This window comes from Mastigoproctus giganteus, chromosome 11 (genome assembly GCF_048544385.1).
Source record: "Mastigoproctus giganteus isolate SK-2022 chromosome 11, ASM4854438v1, whole genome shotgun sequence".
In the NCBI taxonomy this organism is placed as follows: Eukaryota; Metazoa; Arthropoda; class Arachnida; order Uropygi; family Thelyphonidae; genus Mastigoproctus; species Mastigoproctus giganteus.
In genome coordinates, this window is record NC_143585.1 from 86,081,500 (window position 1) to 86,102,686 (window position 21,187).

Consider the following 21,187-nt stretch of genomic DNA (forward strand, 5'->3'; position numbering starts at 1 on the left):
AAGTCTACTTACATAGATGGATGATGTCGCAGATAAATATTCATACTGCATTTAGTGTGGCGCAGGATAAAGTCACTCGCGTTCAGGCCTTAGGCAGAGGGGTTAGTTCAAAAAGTTGGAGACTGTCTCCTGAGCAAGACAATGGAGCAAGTGGCGCTGTCCCCCCATAAGGCTATCACAAGAGAAGGGCAAGACCATCCAGACCCACCAACTGGAAGTGTTTCCTGCGCAACTGCGCTAGTGACCACCCAGGAATGAAGAAAACGCCAATGCATGAAGTGGAGCATTGAAATGAATACGTACATCATGCGAGCATACTATGAAATAACCAGGCTAGAGACCTATCTGACAATGTACAGATCGCAACTACATATCAAGTGGTTGGAACGATACCCGGATATTCAGTTCACCGAACAGTGATTAGCAGACCAAAGAAGAACCATCATCACGAAGAACCTAATAGCTCCTGCCAGCTTGGAAAAAATCAAGCAGGATGTCAGCGATCTGCTAAAAAGCACAAAGAATATGGTCAATATGGAACCAGAGGAGGAACAGCAAGAAGAAATACAACCCAGAGTAGCTGAAGTGGAAAGAGATGAAGTCGTGCTATCCAGAATAGAAGAGTGGAAGAAGGCCCTAACAGAATTCGATGGAATGGACCCCACAAGAACCCACGTGATACCTAAGCAGAGGCCAAATAAAATATTGTGAAGAGTAACAGATCACCTCAATCGGCAAATAATGCCACATTACCTTGACAACAATGGTGCAACGCTGGAGGCTATCCACACAACCGTATACTGTGCTGCCATAGCAGCCACTAGGATTAATGGAAAAGAAACGAGAGACCAGCAGCAGAAGAACCGAAAACAGAAGGAACTGCCAGCTTGCGGAAAGAAAACTTCAGCAGAAGATAAAAGAATTAAGTCAAGATAGGTCAGTTGACCCAGTACCAACAGGGTAATAAAAGTAAGAAATTGATTGGAAAGGTGAAGAGCATCCTCAAAAGAGACAGCATCCACAGCAAACATGAGACCAGATATCAGAGAATAGGAGAATACTTGGACACGCTGAAGCAGAACCTCCTCACACTCAGCAAGAGACTACACTGACACAAAGAGAGCTCCCAGAGGAAAATAAACAACTGAATCTTCGTTGAGGACCAAAGAGCCTTCTACAGGAAACTGGATGAACATGAGAAAGCAAGAAATGGACCACCCGACAATAAGATGATCGAAGAGTTCTGGGGAAATATCTGGAGCAGTGAAGTAAGACATAACAGCAGAGCACCCTGGATAGAAGGAAAACGGAAGAAAACAAAGGATATAAAAGAGATGGGAGATTCGAGAAGAAGAAGTAAAACAGTCGGTCAGAAACACCCACAACTGGCGAACCCCGGGAATTGATAACATCCACAACTACTGGTACAAGAAGCTCACCTGCACACACAAGCTCCTAGCAGAGCAGTTCACTTGAATGATAAGGCACCCGGAGACAATCCTGAAGTTTCTCACTGAAGGAGTCACATATCTGAAGCCTAAAGATGAAGATACAAGAAACCCGGCGAAATACAGACCAATCACATGCCTCCCAATGATGTACAAGATCCTGACCAGCTGCATAACTAAGAAGATATCAGACCACTTAGAAGGTCAGAACATAATGGCCGAACAGCAGAAAGGATGCAAGTGGAAGAGCAAAGGATGCAAGGAGCAATTAACTATAGATGCCGCAGTTATGGAGCAAGCCTTCAAGAAGCACCGCAACTTATACATGGCCTACATCGATTACCGCAAGGCCTTCGACTCCGTACCTCATAGCTGGCTAATAGAGACCCTGAAGATCTACAAGGTCAATTCAATAATGACAAACTTCCTAGGAGCAACAATGGCGAACTGGAGTACCACCATTAAGGTCGAGAACATCACAACCAAGCCAATCCCCATTAGAAGAAGAATCTTTCAGAGAGATGCTCTGAGCCCACTATGGTTCTGTCTAGCACTGAACCCACTATCCACCATGCTCAACGGCAGCAAGTATGGATATAACCTCAAAGAAGGAGGAAAGAACCTGTACACCCTCACCCACTTGATGTACATGGATGACATCAAGCTCTACGCAGCAACCGAGAAGCAACTCCAGCAACTACTCCGGATCACCAAAGAATTCAGCAAGGTCATCAGGATGGAATTTGGTCTAGAAAAATGCAAGACCCACAGACTGCACCAAGGAAAATTAGTCGGCCAAAACTACCAGCTGCTGACTGATAAGATAAACTGAGCAGTTAGAACACAAGGAAATCAAGAAGTGCCTGACCGAAAAATATCATCAGAGACTCAGAAGCCTGCTGAAAGTAAAATTGAATGGAGGGAACACAGTTAAAGCCATAAACACCTATGCAGCTCCAGTACTAACATACACCTTTGGGGTCATAGATTGGACTAACACCGAGCTAGAAAATATCATGCGAAAGACAAGGACAGTGATGACCAAGAGCCGCCAACACCACCCGAAGTCAGCAGTGGAGAGACTAACAATAGCTCGGAAAGAGGGAGGAAGGGGCCTGATAGACCTGATAGAGCAACAGAAAATAGCAATAGTTAACCTGAAGGATTACTTCGAGAACAACACAGCACCACCACTCCACCAGGCCATAAGGAAGATAGATAAGTGGTATATCCCACTCAACCTAAGCGAGGCACCCTCCCTCCTGCCCAGACGGTACAAGAAATGAAGTTAGAAAGATGGGCAAAGAAGACACTCCATGGCAAACACTACAATGACCTTCATCAAGATCACATCGATAACATTGCTTCCAATGCATGGCTCACAAGCGGGATGCTCTTCCCCAGAACTGAAGGATTCATGCTCGCCATCCAAGACCAGGTAATCAACACCAGACACTATAGAAAATACATCGCAAAGGAGCCCGGAATGTCAGATGACACGTGTCGACAATGCCACCTGGCCTCAGAAACGATCCAACACATCAATGCGGGTTGCAAGGTGATCACCCAGACTGAGTACACTCATAGACACGACCAGGTAGCCAGGATAATACATCAGGAGCTAGCAAGGAAATACCAGTTGACCAAAGAAAGTGTACCATACCAAAAGTACGAACCCCAGACTAGAGATCTGAACCCACAAGCTGTACTGGGACCGCGCCATAATAACGGATAAGACCATCCCACACAACAGACTGGACATAATCCTTGTGGACAAGGCTACCTATCTGATTCCCAACACTAACAATGTCCAGAAAACCCACGAGGAAAAAATTAGGACACAAACTTGAGACATGAAGTCAAGTAGATGTGGCATATGGAAGACGTATCGACCATCCCGATCATCGTGTCAACCACTGGTATGGTGCCAAAGACTCTACCTAGCAGCCTAGCAGCAATAGGTCTCCCAGAGAACACCTACAAGGAACTCCAGAAAGTCGCAATCCTGAACACCTGTAGGATAGATAGTCAGAGATTTCCTTGACCAACAGTAACACCAGACATTACAACCACCCTGTGTACTTGGTAGCAGTACCCGTCATGGAGTGGACGGGTACTGCTACTAGTGGTATATAATAGTGGTATTATTTCCCCCAATCAGGGAGAAATAATCCATGTCGATCTGTTGATCGACATGGATTACTTCTGTCGATCTGTCTACATATTGTGAATTAGATGGATTTTAAATTAAAAATTTCATTTATCTCTTTCAGAAGGATTTGTTGGTCCATTGGAAATTGCATTAAAATCAGATGAAAAGAAATTGGGAAATTTTTATTTTATTTCATGTACAGGCAACCCCCGTATAACATGGATACCTCTACAACATGGTTTTGCTCTAACATGATTGATAAATTGCAGCAATCTTCGTACAACACAGTACTTATATAATATGGTTTCGCCCTAACATGGTTAGAGAATTTTGGGAAATCTCACATAACAGGGTATTTTAGATCTTTTATGCGGGGGGGGAAACCCTGCTATTATGTTGGATGTAATTTTAATTCATTAGCAACATAAGCTGGTTATCTAAAACTTTCCCGTTCCCAGTACACAAGGGTCTGATCTAATTTTTTTTCATTTCTGTGTTCTCATACATGAAAAATCCCTTGTCTCCATTCTTTGCTCTCTTAGCTGGTGTTTTCTCATACCCAGCCTTGGCCTCCCTAACCTTATCCATGGTTTATAGATGAACTTTTGTGGACTTCAGTACTTTTCATCTCTCTCTCTCCCTCTCTCTCTCTCTCTCTAACTTTCCCATGCTCTCTTTTTCTGCACTATTGGATAGACTGGCTAATTCTGTATTCATCTATCTTGGCATCCTGTTCTTACTATCTTTTTTAATAGTATGTATGTATTCATGGTTCCTGTGATTAGTTCTTTAAAGATATTCCATAATTCTAATGTATTTTCCTTCCTTCTGCAATCCACCCAATTAATAGATGCCATGTAGTGCCTTAACCTGTCATAGTTTCCTTTTTTGAAATTAAAGCCTTTACCTTTAACTACCGCAATATATTTCTCCATCATCCAGCTAATAACTGTTTAACTTAACTATTTAACTTAACTGAATTCTGCATTGGATATTATCTTCAATAAAATTAGTTAAAAGTCTTTTCATTTCAATCCTAATAGACGACCTAGCCCTAGTTGCTTGCAGTGGAACAGCTATCTTTCCCGCTGCTAAAATTAATTCTTTATTTTTTTTATAATTGTTCTTACAGTTAAACTTGCAAGTCCTAAATTATGGCACACAACCGCTTGTCATTGACTGGAATCGATTCGCTTCAAAACGTCTAATTTAATTTTCAAATTCAGTCTTTTTGTTACATTTACAGTCTTCATACTGCGCCCAGATGTTGTTGCTTTTTCATTCTTATCGGCCATTATTAACTCTTCGAAAATGTAACTGCGTTGGTTGCATTAATTACGATACAATGTTCGAGTAAACTGTCCATTATGCACGATGTCTAATACTGTACTGAGTGACGACTAGTCTTTGGATAAATGCATATAACGCTAAATATTACAAGCAATATACTTGATCATTTTTTAAAATGTTTATCTCGGAACTACATAACAAGTCACTGTACTGCAATTAATTTGGCGTGCGAGAAAATTTCACTGAGCATGGGAAAATTTCTCAAGTCTGCGTGGGAAACGTTTTAATGCTGTTTTTCTATTCATTTTCAAGCTATCGATTCCATCAAATGAAACGATTTCATTAAATATGCAAAAATGCAATCTGTAAAAGAGCGTTATAGTGATCTGTGACAGCATTATAGTCAGATATGGGTTATAATATAAGAACAGCATTATAGCGAATCAGCGTAAAGCAAACCGCGTTATAATGGGGGCCTGCTGTATTATGTTGCTAGGTATGCAGTGAAGTGAAAATAGCTACTTTTTTACATTATCAGTTAATTAGTAAGATAATTACTATCTTTTTTGAATTATAAGGTGCACTGAGATTTGAGAAGGCAAATTTTGGAAAAAAATATTTTTACCTGTGGTTGTTTCATTAAAAAGAAGCATTGAGGCATATATAGCTTATTTTTAAGTTCATGCTATTTGTTGTCTAGACATTTTTTATCCTATATGGGCTGAAATTTTTGAACTTAATATTAAAATTGGATTTGGATTTTTCAGTTTCTAAATTATCTAATGAACTGCTTTTTTTTTTGCTCAAGGGGAAAGTCATTCTCTATTCTCATTTTAATCTAAAAATATCATTGGTGTACTTCTTAAATGAATATAAACAAAATTTATTTGAAGAAAAACATAAACAATGATTGCAGTATGAGGAGATGCATTGCATAACTGTCCTTGCAGTAAGCTCTTCTACATGGCTAAACATACACTGAAGGGTTAATATCAAATACAGTTATTTATTTATTTATTTTTTTTCTTCAAATAAAATCGGTTTGCATTCATTTCAGAAGTACACCAATGGCATTTTTAGTCTAAACAGAGGTGGGAAACAACTTTCTCATTAAGGAAAAGCAGTTGATTAGACAGAATTTAAATTTAGAAATTAGAAAAAACTAAGTGGTAATGCTTAGCCCAATTTTAACAAACCCAATTTTAACAACAAATTCAAAAATTCAGCCTAATACAATAAAAAGGTCCAGATGAAAATTAGTCTAAACTTAAAAATAAACTTATGGTTCAGATATGCCCCAATGCCATTTAACTGAAACACCCTATATATCAGAAACTAAACAAAATACCAGTGTGGAATAAACTTATTCATCACAGAATCCTAAAAACTTGCTACTGTCATACTTGTCTTTACAGTAAGTTGGGGACTTCTGTAAAGGGAAATATGAGAAATCGAATTTTTTATGGGCAGTCCCATATTTTTTTACAAATGGGCTTAAGTTTTACATTAATAATTATTCATTATATCATATATAACTATATAGGTGAAGTTAAAGAAAGCCAACACGAGAACAATGAGAAACGTCAGATAACTTACGCGGAAAATTAGTTTCGCGATATGGCACTCTAGTGCTGCTCGCTCGGTAAACAGATGGTAGGTGTTATCAGTCTGGAGCAAAATTGAGAACGATATATTGATTGACAGGTAGGCATGGCAAATGATATACTGATTGGTGCGCGAACACAACACACGATAACATTGGTTTAGTATCACTTTAGTAGCACTAATGGTAACTTGCCATTAGTATTATTAACAAAATATTAATTTTTTATTACTGTACTTTTATTTTTAAAGACACTCGTGCGGATACACACGTATCATAACGTCAATCAACACCTCAATAGCTATTCACTATATATATAAAAAGAATCTTTCTTTCTTTTCCTATTATTTCCTAACCTAACATTTAAGGTTAGGTTATGAAATATAAGGAAATGTTTTCTATTATTTCCTAACCTAGCATTTAAGGTCAGGTTCGAAATATAACAAAAAATAAAGAAACCTTTTCCTTTTTTCTTAACCAAACCTAAATCAACAATATAGTAAAAACACTCATGAACTCCAAAAATCTGCTTTTAATAATGAGAAAAAAACATAATGAAAAACATAAAAATGAACGGAACGAAACTTTTATTAAATTAGTTTTCATCAAAAAATCAACCGTTTTATTTTCCTTACAAATTTCTTCCATTCTTAAAAGATTCATCAGTGCTATTACCTGTTTACCATTCATCACAAAACTATTATGCACCGTTCTTTACTCATAAATACCCATTATAATGCCAACCAGTCAATCAATATATCCTGAATTTCGGCACTATAACACCTACTGTTAGGCGCCTCCGTAGCCAGGTGGGAAGGAGCAGCAGTGCGTAGCACACGCTTCTTGATTAGACCAGGGTTCGAGCCCGTCACCACCAAATACGGAGGATGCGGAAAGGTCAGGGAATGACCACCGCACATCCTGGAGCAATATGGCCTTAGTTGCTAATGCTCCTAAAAACCAAACAAACAACAACAACACCTACTGTTTACTGAGCGAGCAGCGCTAGAGTGCCGTATCAGGAAACTAATTTTCCACCTAAGTTATCTGACGTTTCTCGTCATTCTCATGTTGGCTTTCTTTACCTTTGCCCTATATAATTATTCATTCAGACTTTTAGTAGAAAGGAGCTGTTAAACAGCTCATTTTTTAAACTTTAATATCTGTTTATTACAAATTATTGTAGAATGCGAATTATTATGCATAGTTCAGTTTGCCTTGTTCATAGTTCATTAGAGAGTGTATGTATTTGTTCTTTTAAGACCCAAATGCATGTCTCCTTTGATAAGCACAATAACAACTGGCAACATTTATTGGAACTGCCATGTATCACATATGTAATAAAACATGGTGGTTCAAATTTTAAAATTAATAAAATCTTACTTAAAAGTCCTTAGCAATGACAGTTCAAGCTTCTGGTGCTTAAATAGCTGAATAAAAATCCTTTCCCTTAAAAAAATAAATTAGCAAAAGTTTTTTAATAAGAAAATGAATACAATGATTATTTTCAGTAAATTAAAGGATCTTGATCTTTTACCTGTTTTTACATGGTATTCTAAAATTTTGTTTTCAAGAAAGGCAAGAACACCTTAAAAATAAATTGTGAAGATATTTGTCATGTGAGAGAGTAAAGGCAGTTTATAAGGAGTAAAAATCACAAAGAATTTTTTGTCAACTGCAACTATTTTATTTATAATTCATGTTAGACTGACAACCCTTGACCTTTTTTATTTTAAATTTTCAAAAATAAAATATCTAATTTGTTATACCTTTGATTACAGCCATTGCAACAATTCTGAATAAAATAAAACGGCCTCATACAACTGTTGGTGTTGATGGATCAGTATACAAATATCATCCTCATTTCCATGATCTTATGGAGAAAAAAATTGAGGAGCTAGCAGTTCCAGATTACAAAGTAAGAATTTTTATATCACAGAAATTTTATTAATACGTAATGCATATAATGAATAACAATTGCAAACAATATAAATGGGCAAAGCCATTTGCCTTCTTGTTCTTTTTTAATTATGCTCATGTTGTGAAAAAATTTTAAAAAATATACATATTTTTTAACTTATGGTAAATGATCTCTATTGTATATCCTTGGCATTAGTTGAGGCATATGATGCAAGAAAGCAAGCTTATACAGCATCAGCCAAAAAAAAAAAAAAAAACACCCCCATTTCACACATCTGGTCACTCTAGATGTTTGTCTAGTTCATCCTTAAATTTATTTAAGCTGTCAGCTTCCACAACAACAGATGGAAGTCTGTTCCAGCAATCAACTACTTGCTGGCTAAAGGCAAACTTCTGCACATCTATTCTACAACTGTCTTTCCTCAATTTTAATCTATGCCCCCTCAGGTTCTTAATCTGAGCAAGCGGAAGTATCCCATCAGCATTGAGCCTGCTCAAACCATTCGAGGCCTTATACACCTCAGTCATATCACCTCGCAGGTGCCTACTCTTCAGGCGCTGCAATTTGCAAAACTTAAGCCTTTTTTTCTGTCACCAATCTTGTTGCCCTTCTCTGTACTTGTTCTAGCAACTCTACATCCTTCCTAAAATGAAGCCTCCAGACCTGTATGCAATACTCAACGTGTGGCCTGACCATTACCTTATACAAGAGGGTAATCGCCTCCTAGTCACTGCTAGCAAAATTTCTATATATCATTGACAAAACTCCATGACCTGCTCTGGCAGCCTGTCTGCACTGCTCAGAGAACTTCATATCTCACTACACAATTACCCCCAGGTCTTTTTCATTCTCCACCTCCCTGAGTGTAGTACTACATGGTTGGTACTTTTCTGCTACATGGTTGTAGCAGTACTACATGGTTGGGATTACTGCTACCCATATGCAGTACTTTGCATTTGTTAATGTTAAACATTCAGTTGCCACTTCTCAGCCCATCTACCTAACTTTTCTAGATCCTGTTGCCATAGCATACTGTTTCTACTGTCATTAACAACCCTGCCAACCTTTGTATCATCTGCAAACTTGGACATTAGGCCTGATATACCTTCATCGATATCATTGATAAATACACAAAACAATAATGGGTCCAGCACACAACCCTGGGGGACTCCACTTTACTTAATAACATTAGTCCACGTAGAGCAATGTCCATTTATAACCACTCTGCCATCTCTCACTCAACCGTCCCTTTATCCATTGTAGCAACTCGTCCTTAATGCCATACAGCTCCAATTTGTACAGCAGTCTTCCATGTGGAACAGTATCAAAAGCTTTCCTGAAGTCCATGTACAGTGGATTCCACTTATTTGGGCCACTGGTTAATCGGGGCAGCTGTTTATTTGGGACAAATCTTAAAGAACAGAACCAAATTGAGAAAATAGCCAGGGTTTACTTTGCTTAATTGGGACAACATGCTGTGTAATCGGGGCTGGAGACTGCAGCACTTGAGATTACCCTATGAGTGTCTCCGACCATACCACGTGGTTCGGTCAGATTTCTGGAGGTCACAACCAGAAAACAATAAAAACAATTAACGGTCCCCTGTTTATTGGGCTTTTCTGTTAGTGCTTCAATCATATAAAAAAATTAATTTTCATAATCTGCTCTTCATTCCTATTTTTTAAGTTTCATAACTTGATACTCCGTTCTCACTTGCGCGTATCACGTTACTTGCAATTTGTGTTTGCTGTGTTCTTTGTTACTGATTGCTTATTTTTTTACTGTTTTAAATTTTAATCCCCACCCACAAATGTCTGTGAACAGAAATTTCAACTAGTTAGTATGTACATATTACAGTATGTATTAATTAAGCTATGCACGTAAGCGTAAATTTATTTTTATTTTGCTAACCTGTGGAAAATATTCTTCCAATTTTCATGTATCATTTAATTTTTTGTTGGTAATAAAGTGTAAATTTGTACTTAATACAGTATATGTTTACTTTTATAGCCTGTGGATAATAATTCTCCTATTTTCGCAATTAGAATCGCTGTTAATAGAATTAAACTTTAATTCACAAACGTGATCACAATGACCAGCACTTACTACATATCGTATAGTGAACGGTACTTTACTATGGTGAGTTCATCATAAAGTGATTTGATCGTATAGAAAAAAATCAATCGTAAAGCTGTATTTTTAACTATTTTTGTCAAACTTTGCATAATTGGGCAGCCGCTTAATCGGGCCAAAATGTATTAGTCCAGATATGTCCCAAATAACTGGAATCGACTGTATATATCAAAATTATTTTTTTGCATACAGTTCCTTTGTGACCACATCATAGTATCTAATCAAATTGGTCAGACAAGACTTCCCCTTAACAAACCCATGCTGTATCTGAACTATTACTGCAATCTTGTCTAGGTGATCCTGTATCGCCTCTTTAACCAGTGACTCCATTATTTTCCCCAGAACAGAAGTTAAACTAACAGGTCTATAATTATTTGTCACCCTTTGCAACCTCTTTGTGAATTGGGGATACATTTGCACATCTCCAGTCCATGGGGCACATTTCCAGTCCCTAAATCTAAGGATGCTCTCATAATTATGGCTAAAGGTTTTCTTACTTCCCTTGCTGCCTCCTTCAATATAACTGGATAGATTCCATCTGCTCCAGGTGCCTTTTTTATGTTTAACTTCAACAATTTCTCCTCCACTTTGCTCTCAGCTATTAGAAAATCACTTAGCTCCCTGTTAGAGTTTGATAAACGTATGGCATTCCCCACCTTGAATAACTCCTCATGTGTGAATGTAGATGCCAAATACTCATTCAGTTTATCAGCTACTTGAGCAGGATCATCAATAGTCAAACCATCTATGTTAAGTGGACCAATCTGATTCATCCTCTTCCTTCTAGAGTTTACATAAGCAAAGAACTCTTTGCTGTTTTCCTTTGCATCCTTTGCCAAAGATTTCTTGAAATCTGTGTCGCCTGATAATTTATATGCATGCCATGCATTTTTCTTCTCTGCCACGAGCCTCATTAATTCATCTGATATCCATTTAGACCTGAACCTTGATCAGTATTTCTTAGTTGGTATGAAAAGCCTAGTAGCCTCCATGATTAAGTCTTTGAAGGCTTCCCATTTAGAATTCACCATTGGTAACATCATCAGTTGATTTCACTGTATAGAATTTAAAAACTGTCTGAGACCACTGTATTTAGCTTTACGAAAACAATAATCCTTTTTGTTTTTGTCTACTTAAAGATTGTAGTTACATCTTTAAATAAATCCCACATCAGTGTACTGTGATCACTGTCACCTAGTGGTTCCTTTATCTGCAAATTCTTAATGCATGAATAATCACTGCTGATAATCAGATCAAGGGTATTGTTTCCTCTGGTTGCTCCTTGAACCTGTTGCTATAGAAAAATCGAAAAAAGTCTTGCTAGCATTCGAGTGACCAGCCCACAAGTTCCAGTCAATATCTGGAAAGTTAAAATCCTCCATTACAAGACATTCTGATTTACTGTCCCAATCTATTTCTCTGCACGACTGTTCATTGTACTCATCAGAGTCATTAGGCCTATTAACACACTCCTACTCTCATTTTACTTTTCCCAGTGTTTATGTCACCCCAAACAGACTCAAGATTTCACTGTCCACCCATGTCAACTGGATGTCCTTCCTTAGATTTTGTGTTTCTTAACTAACAGCATAACCCCTCCTCCCTTTCTGCTCTTTCTGTACACATTGTACTCCCCAAATTCCAGTTCTGCACTGCTTATATCTGTGTGACACCATGTCTCTGATAAACCAACAATATCTACCTTTGATGTCTTGATCAGCACTTTAAACTCTTCAAATTTATTTACTATACTTCTAGCATTGGTGTACATGCAAGTATACATGCACCTATTGTTACTCTTAGTTACCCTAACACAGTCCATGTATTTACTTGTTCCATGATTACACCAGCAGCTCTTGAAATCCCTAGCAACTTGCCCTCTAGGCTGCTGCTCATTAAATAGAAGCAGTTCAAGAATCACTTTCACCTCTGCCTGTGACTACTGTTAATCTATTAGTGTGTGAATCCTCCCCCCCCCCAAGCTAGCAGTTTTCTGGCCCACCTAATGCTGCCTCGATAGCATCAGCAAATATTCTTGCACCCTTTTTGTATTTAAGTGTATCCCATCCCTGTAGAAACTATCTCTCCTGTTAACAAGCAGAGACCAATCTGAAAAAATTCTACCCCATGAGCCTTGCACAGTCTCTCCAGGGCCAAATTGATCGACAAGGCTCTCGTCATATACTCCCTCCTATCGTGTCTGGGCAGAATTGCAGACACTTTCAAATTTTAACTCTTAACTCATCTCTTTTTCAGCATTGATCTGTCCTTTTTAAGTAAATCGCCGAGGTGATCTGATAGAGGTGTACAAGGCTTTGAATGGCTTGAGCATGCTCAATGCCGATGGAATTCTTCCTCTTGCTCAGAATAATCACCTGAGAGGGCATAAATTCAAATTGAGGAAGGACGGATGTCGGATAGATGTGCGGAAATTCGCCTTTAGCCAGCGGGCAGTTGGTTTGTGGAATAGACTTCCATCGCTTGTTGTTGAAGTTGATAGCCTAAACAAATTTAAGGCTCAGCTGGACAGGTATTTCGAACGAATAGAGGGGTGAAATGGGAGTAGTGGTTGTTTTTTTTTTTTTTTTTTCTTTTTTTTTGGCTGATGCTGAATAAGCTTGCTTTCTTGCATCATATGCCTCTACTAATGCTAATGCTAATGCTAAATCTGCAGATCTCTTACTCTTAAGGTCGTTAGTGCCAACGTGCACAACAATATCACCTTTTGTGCCTTTAAAAGATGATATCTGCCCTACAACATCATCAACTTGTCTCTTGACCTTTTTATTTTAAAAAGGACCAGGACCAGGAACAGGACCAGGGTATGTCTGCCAGGGGCAGACATACCCGGGTCCTGTTCCACATATCCTCATATCCACCTATCCATTTGCTAGTTTATTAGAAATGACTTATGAAATGTAGTTCTAAACAAGCACTACTAGAAAAATAAATATACTTTTTCATGTTAGCGATCCTTTTTCTGTGGTGTCATTCTATAGCCTCTCAACCTTTTTTATAGTCTACACTTGGTATATAACTCTGAACAGATGTTTCTGATCCTAACAGAGAGTACAAGCGAAGTATAGAGCTTTATCCCACTGGATGTGGCCATTAAAATGGAAAGCAGTAGAAAGTCATCATGCTTGTAATAATGATTATGTAAGCTCTGCATTTAGGCTTCATTTTGTGGCTATCAGGAATCCATAATTTACATCCCACACATAACTGCTTTCCATGAACCCGCACATCTGAACCAAGTATAATGAAAAAGTGGCTTCATGTTTTATTCATACCCATGGCTGAGGACTGAGATTCATTTCATTGGTTTAGACTGTATAGTTGAGCTTTTATTAAATGCCAAAATTAGTGAGCTCTTAAAAATTGTGAAACTCAATTAGTTGGAAGTTTCTAAATAATGAGTTGGTGACTGTGTTGTGCAATTAAATGTGATTTGCATTTGGATTTCCCTTTTCTTTTGAACAGGTCTAAGGTATACTGGTTCTTGAATAAATAAGTAGAAATTGTTACTTTCTTGTATACTTCAATGCCCTCACTCATAGTGGCATTACATGCAAGAAAGTGATACTATGGTTTTTTCTGATGCAAGAGGCTTTTTTTGGTAAAATTACTGCTGTGCAGTTTCCTGTATGCAGGAAGCAAAATTAAAATATTCTGCATAGATATTTTAATATGCATAGTTTACACAATATGTAAACATATCTTATAAGATTTATATACTTAGCTAAACTCAATTAAACACAGTCACTGCAAGTCAAAATCTGTTAAGAACATGCTTCAAATCAGAAAGGAAAACATAAGTAAATGTGTCTTACCTTGTTGTAGGATTTACATGCAACAAACCAATGAACATTTGTGAGAATGTTCAGTGTTTGTAAATCCCCCCCCCACATTCTCAGATATCACTTTGTGTTTGTATTTATTTTTTATGATGATAATAAAGAAATTAATAATAATAATATGCTTAAGTGAGATAACGATAACTTACCTTAAGCAACTTTGAGCATATCTAGACTTTATTAAAAAATAGCTAATGATTTCAGTTTTATTCTATTTTTACTTTTTTCTTTTATCTTCCATGGCAACAAAAGAAGTTTTCCTCCACACAAAAATCTATAAAAACATGTTTATCATGCAAATGAATGAAAAACATATAAAATTAACCATTTACATATAGCTTTTTACTGCTTCCTCTCATACACTTCACATGTGATTGCTGTTGCTATAGTCCAAATTTGTACTACCATATTAATAGCCAGCGAAGGCAGTGATGCCAATAAAATTTTATACCAGTCTCTAATGTCCCCAGGCCAATGCCTGAGGGCACTAGAGACTGGTGTGAGATTATTGGTTAATATAATGGTTAATCAGATTGGTGTCTCTATTGATTAATTATGCAAGCTGCAAGCCATTTCTGTTACACTCTTGATACCATTGTATATGACACAATGGCTTGCCATTTATGGTGATCACTTCGATGGCTGTTTTCCTCCAGTCCTTATTTATCATTTCATATTCAAAATAAATTCACTCACATTGCTGGCTCATTTTACAATATCAAATAGCCCACAAATGACTATTTCCTTGCAAGGAAGTGATGTTTTTAATAAATTAACTAAATATTTGTAAATATTTTGCACTATTGACAGTTCTACTAAAAACACTTTAAAGAGTAATTTCTCTATAGTTGGTAAAATCTTCCTCTGCTGCTAAAGGAGAATATTTATCCTTGAAAGAGCAGCAATAGAAAATTAAACTGAACACATCAAATGACTGATCGTAGAGTGTGGAAAAAAAAGGGACAAATTTTTATTTGACATAATTTCTTGAATCTAGTAGTTAACAGCTTTAAAATGTATTTCGAAGATAATAAGGAAACCTAAGAAGAATTCATGTAATTAACCACTTGGTTAGAAGCATATGTTACAATAGCAAATTTAATGATCTTAGTGCAGAGAGGATTTAAGGGATAGTTGGTTGTTTCAGTGTATTCTGAAATGAATTCAAACATGCTATAGCTCCAGGCAAATTAGTGACAAGTTAAAAAAAAATTGCAAGAACTGGTGATGTAAAAGATAACAAAAGTAGAATGTTTTGTAAGAAAAAGTTGATGTACTGCAAGCAGCCTAAAGAAACTTGCTGTAACTTGCTTTTTCTGAACAACAGATTTAAAAATTAATGTTAGTATATATAATGAAATACATACTTTATGAAAAAGGCAAAAGTCTAAAGTTCTGTATGAATGTTTATTTTCTGTGAATCAAAATTCTGTGGATAAATCAATTTATTCATAGACAAGGCACATTTCTATCTCACTGACTTCAATAAATAAATATATAAAAATATGGGCCTCATAAAATCCTCTGAAATAAAAGAAACACCTCCTCAAAATCTAAATTTGTAAACTTTTAGGTGTTTTAATGTGTAGGATAGGATTATTAGATTTTTCCTTTTTGATAGTATGGTGATTAGTATATGTTCTTTCTTCACAAACAATAGAACCCTATATTACATGATTAGGAATAAATGTGGGGGAGGGGGAGTTTAATAGTGTTTTTTTTTTTTTTTTTTATAGTATTTGTAAGTGATCACATGTACTGAAATAAACCGACATGCAATTCAAGACTTGAAAAACAGAAACCAAAACTGTGTAGAGTATTAACTAATGCTTGTGCCATAGCTGTGAAAAACTGTGCTACTCATCTAAGAGTGTAATGGATATTGGTGATTCATGTGATTAAAAATCAGTATTTGTATTTAGCATCATACATTCAACATTGTTTACAGATATTTCATACACATGTTGCGTAAAGACTTAATTGCCATGAGAATAGTTTCGTTTTTTCTAAAGATCCTATATATATTCCAAAAATAAACTTTAAAATCGGAGTCAATACTAAAATTAAGGTTAGTAATAAGAATAGTACATAGGAATACAGTTATACTGCAGTCACAGTGTGGATTTAAGGGCAGCTTTGTGTGACCAATCTGATTAGATATTATGATGCAGTAACAAAGGAACTGAATGCAAAAAATAATTTTGATACCATATACTTGGATTTCAGGAAGGATTTTGATACTGTTGTACAAACTGGAGCAATTTGACATTACGGGCAAGTTACTGCTATGGATAAAGGGATGCTTGAGTGGGAGAAGACAGAGTGATTATCAATGGGCACTGCTCTTTGAGGACTAATGTTATTAGTGGATTTCTCCAGGGTTCAGTGCTGGGCTGTTGTTGTTTTCAATATTTATTAATCATATTGATGAAGGTGTAGCACACTTAATGTCTAAATTTACAGATGATACAAAGTTTGGCAGGGTGGTTAATGACAGTAATCGAGGTAGGCTACTGCAACAAGGTCTAGAAAAATTGAGTCAATGGGCTGAGAAATGGCAATTGAAGTTTAACATTGACAAATGCAAGGTACTACATATTGGAAGCAGTAATCCCATATTAACATACCAACTGCGTGGTACTAAATTCAGCATAGTAGAAAATGAAAAAGACCTGGGTGTAATTGTGCAGTCAAGATATGAAGTTCTCTGAGCAGTACAGACAGGCTGAAAAGACAGCTCATGAGATTTTGTAAATGATATACAGGAACTTTGCTAGTAGGAATAAGATGATTATCCCTTTGTACAGTGCTGTGATTAGGTTGCATCTTGAGTACCATATACAGGTCTGGAGGCCTCATTTTAGGAATGTTGTTGTTGTTGTTTGGTTGGTTTTTAGGAGCATTAGCAACTAAGGCCATATTGCTCCAGGATATGCGGTGGTCATTCCCTGACCTTTCTGCATCCTCCGTATTTGGTGGTGATGGACTCGAACCCCGGTCTAATCAAGAAGCATGTGCTACGCATTGCTGCTCCTTCCCACCTGTCTACGGAGGCACCCCATTTTAGGAAGGATGAAGATCTGCTGGAATGGGTGCAGAGAAGGGCAAAACGAGTGCTCTTGCCAAGAAATGCTTCAGTTCTTTCCTTTCCACAAGACACCAAACTTAAGGTGTTTAAAGCCTTGAATGGATTAAATAAATACAATGTTGATGCTTTTTTCCTCTTGCTGAGACTACACACACATGAGGAGGCATAAATTCAAATTGAGGAAGGATAATTGTAGATAGATGTGTGGAAGTTTGCTTTCAGTCAGTGGGTAGTTTGAATAAATTTAAGACAGATTCTTGGAGGGGATGGACACGGGTGAGGTGGGTAGTGTTTTTTTTATTGATGCTCTATAGGCTTGCTTCCTTGCATCATTTGCCACTACTAATATGAAACTTTCAGAATGTTTGATTACCTTAAGTCATGGTATTCCAAAGTACTGTTAATCCAGCAGTGGTTGTTCATGACCTGATGGGTGACATCCCAAATATAGATTGCACATTAATTGTTAGTTTAAGATTAATGGCTGTAATGTTATGTACCTTACTAGATATAGGCAGTTTTATTAGATTAATTTTGTAAGTGAATATGTATTGTTACTTGGAATTGTATATGGAAAGCACTTCTCAGGTTCCGCTACTGTTTATAGTGGTACCTGACAGGTGTTTTCCAAAAATATAATTCCAGGAAAACAGTAGTGAATAGCTATTGTTTACTTAGAATTATATGTGGAGAGCATCTGTTATGTTCTGTGTGGCCATTTTTGTTGTTATTCTCATGAAGAATCTCTGGGTGCCATTCCAATTTGAAAATTCAAGCTCTGAACTGTTTTATAACAGTTAATTGCCCTTATAATAGTTTCACAGCATTCAACAGTTTTGAAAGTGGTAGTAACTAAGAGTGTCTTATTGGGAAGTTTCATAACTTGTGGGGCTTACTTTCAGGATTGAAAACAATTGATATAAATGCATCTGGTTCTGAATGGTTATGGGATTATAGCTGTTTGAATTTTAAAAAATAGCTACAGAGTTTTTCAGTGTTAAAAAATAATAAAATATTACATAAGCATAAACAGATGCATACCCAATAAAATGTTTATTCATAATAAGTACATGTTTGTCCAAAGTTTATTTAATTTTTTTTTTTTATATTAAATCATGTAAGCAGAAATATGTGTGCATGTGCAGTTTTGAAATTTCACATGTTTAATAGTTTTATAAACTTGAAAATTGGAAGTGTCTATATGTTTCAGGTTAATATTTTACAACATATCTATTTTTTTATTTTCAGCTGGTTGAATAAAAGTTTTTTATTTTGCTGAAAATAGCAAGTGTAAAAAATTTTTTAAAATTTTGAAATTTTCATTTAAAAAATTACATTTAATGAGTATTTTAATCCATAGTAAAAGATCAAGTATTATATTTCAAGTATAATTCCAAACAATTGAAATCTATTTCCTGAAATAAAAAAGAATGTTGGGCACTTGCCAAGTAATACATGACTGATTCTGTTATGATTTTGGGTACGATCACTGCTGGGTTAAAGAACTCTGAAGGGTTATCAGGCATTAAACAAAAGCATGACTTTGCATTATTATTGTAATTCCTTCCTTTCCACAATCCACCAAACTTAACCATATAAATTAATAGTTAGAATTGTTTCATTAAAGTATCACCCTTTGAATTGTCATAACCCCTGGCTTTTTGGCTGTGAAGGGATCTTGTAACTGGCTACAATTGAATTTTGTGCAATAAAAGATTTATTCTCTCTCTCTCTCTCTCTAAATTTACAAATTTGATGTCTATGCAAAAATGACTAACTTTTCTTTTTTCTCTTGAAGTTTGACTTAATGTTGTCAGAAGATGGAAGTGGAAGAGGAGCAGCTTTAGTAGCAGCGGTTGCTGTACGTTCTGGAACCTAACCCATATTAGAAATTAGTGTACAAAATTTCAACTGTATAGAAATCATGGTGCTCTCTCTCTCTCTCTCTCTCTCTCTCTCTCTCTCTCTCTGTACATAGTTCAATCCCAACAAATCAACTTAATAAGCAGCACTGTATAAATGTTCTACATTTCAGTCTATTCCAAGATATCACTACTGCATTTGGAATAGATCCATTTCATTACTAAAGAACATCAAGATGCCTTCCGATCACATAGCTGCAAAACCTCATAGGTATAATGCCAATTATATTTATATGTTTTACTAATTCAGAAATATGTACAAACCAAAGTTACTTTTGTAATATAGAAGGAAGGTGAAAGTATTTTAATGAAACCTCGTAACTAGGACATATCAATGTAATAAAAATTTTAATTGTACATAAATGAAAAGAATTATTATGTTGAAATTTATTGTATAATTTAATAAATAAGGCAGAAAAAAGCATTCTGTAGTTTATTACTAGTAAACATATAAAACACAATAAAATGTTTAAAGTCACTTTAAAAACAGTATTCTATACTCTGTAAATTATCTTCTATGCAGTTAAAACCATACATAGATGTTATTTTTCAAATAAAAAGATTTATGATTCCTGCCATTATATCATTACTAGTGATCAATGCAAAATGCTTTATTCTAATATTTAAGGAAGTAACTGCTGTGGTAATAACACTGACCACAAGAAATGGTTTATGCAGCTGTTTGCAGAATTAAGAAAAGTTAACTACTGTTATTATCCAAATATTTTATGATGTTGGGATGAATAATGGAACAATGTACTAGTGATGTGCACTGGCAGGTACCATGAATCCAATGCTGTCAACATTTTAAAATTTAACAAAGCAATGTGTAAAATAGAACAGACAAAAATGGGAAACTTTCATTGGTTATGCAGTATGCAGAACATCAGCAATTCACAGATGATTTTCTGCATGATTTTTTTTTTTTTAGAATTAATTTACTTTAAATATATCAAACAAAAATTTAATGAAATAAATCTTCATTTGCAGTTTCGGTATTATGTCAGTTTTGGACACTTTCTATCATTCTTTTCTCTCACACATACAGTTATGCTTTTTAATGTATTTATAGTAAAAATATTTAAATATAAAAGAAATGAAGAGCTATCTCAAATAACATAACTAAAAACAATTGAAAGGAGTTTGTTATTACAGGTTTTTAAATGCTAAAATGATATCATATTTTTGTTGTTATTAATCTACTACAATTATGAATCTGCTACATTTGTTAATCGCCTTGGCTGCTTCTAATCACTGTCGTAAAACAGTGCATTACTGCACTTGCTAAATTTTAGTAATATGTAATAATACTATATCAGATATATTAACACTGTCTAGTTTCTGCACAGAGCAGAGTATCTTTGCTACAAGTAAACAGCAGGCTAAAAAAAATAACAAATTAAAAAATAGAAACACTCATTGGACTAATCAAAAAAAATTCCTTAAAAATGTATACTTCAATATCTTTTGTGATCGGTGCAATTATCCTGAACCAAGAACCAGATATAGTTGCCCATCATGGATTCATCCCACCATCCTTGGTATTGCTTTGCCATTGACTGTAAGACCTAGTGGAATCTCTCCTTATGCTATTCACTAGCAGTGCCCAGATTTGGTCTGAAAAAATTTAGTTGGGAGTGCAATTAATGAAACTTTATTGTCATTTTGCACCCCATTTTTCTGAAATTTTCAACCAACTTATCAATTAGTTCTTTGTAAATTTTCACTCTTCTTCTTACCAAGAAAGCCATTCACTACAAGGGAAAATGACTG

General features: G+C 36.0%; 1 protein-coding gene across 2 annotated transcripts in view; it reads left to right on the forward strand.

Moving 5' to 3' along the window:
- Positions 1-19,777, forward strand: part of LOC150078216 (hexokinase-2-like) — a 92,935-nt gene extending 73,158 nt beyond the window's left edge. Inside the window, exons 9-10 of one of the 2 annotated variants that reach the window (XM_090385219.1) lie at positions 8,275-8,411; positions 19,291-19,775. In XM_090385219.1, coding sequence (XP_090241345.1) covers positions 8,275-8,411; positions 19,291-19,371 — 218 coding nt within the window. In that variant the 3' untranslated portion in view covers positions 19,372-19,775. Of the gene's footprint in view, positions 1-8,274; positions 8,412-19,290 lie in introns of both variants that reach the window. The other variant, XM_090385220.1, reaches the window with a different exon arrangement.
- The last annotated feature ends 1,410 nt before the right edge of the window (positions 19,778-21,187 follow it).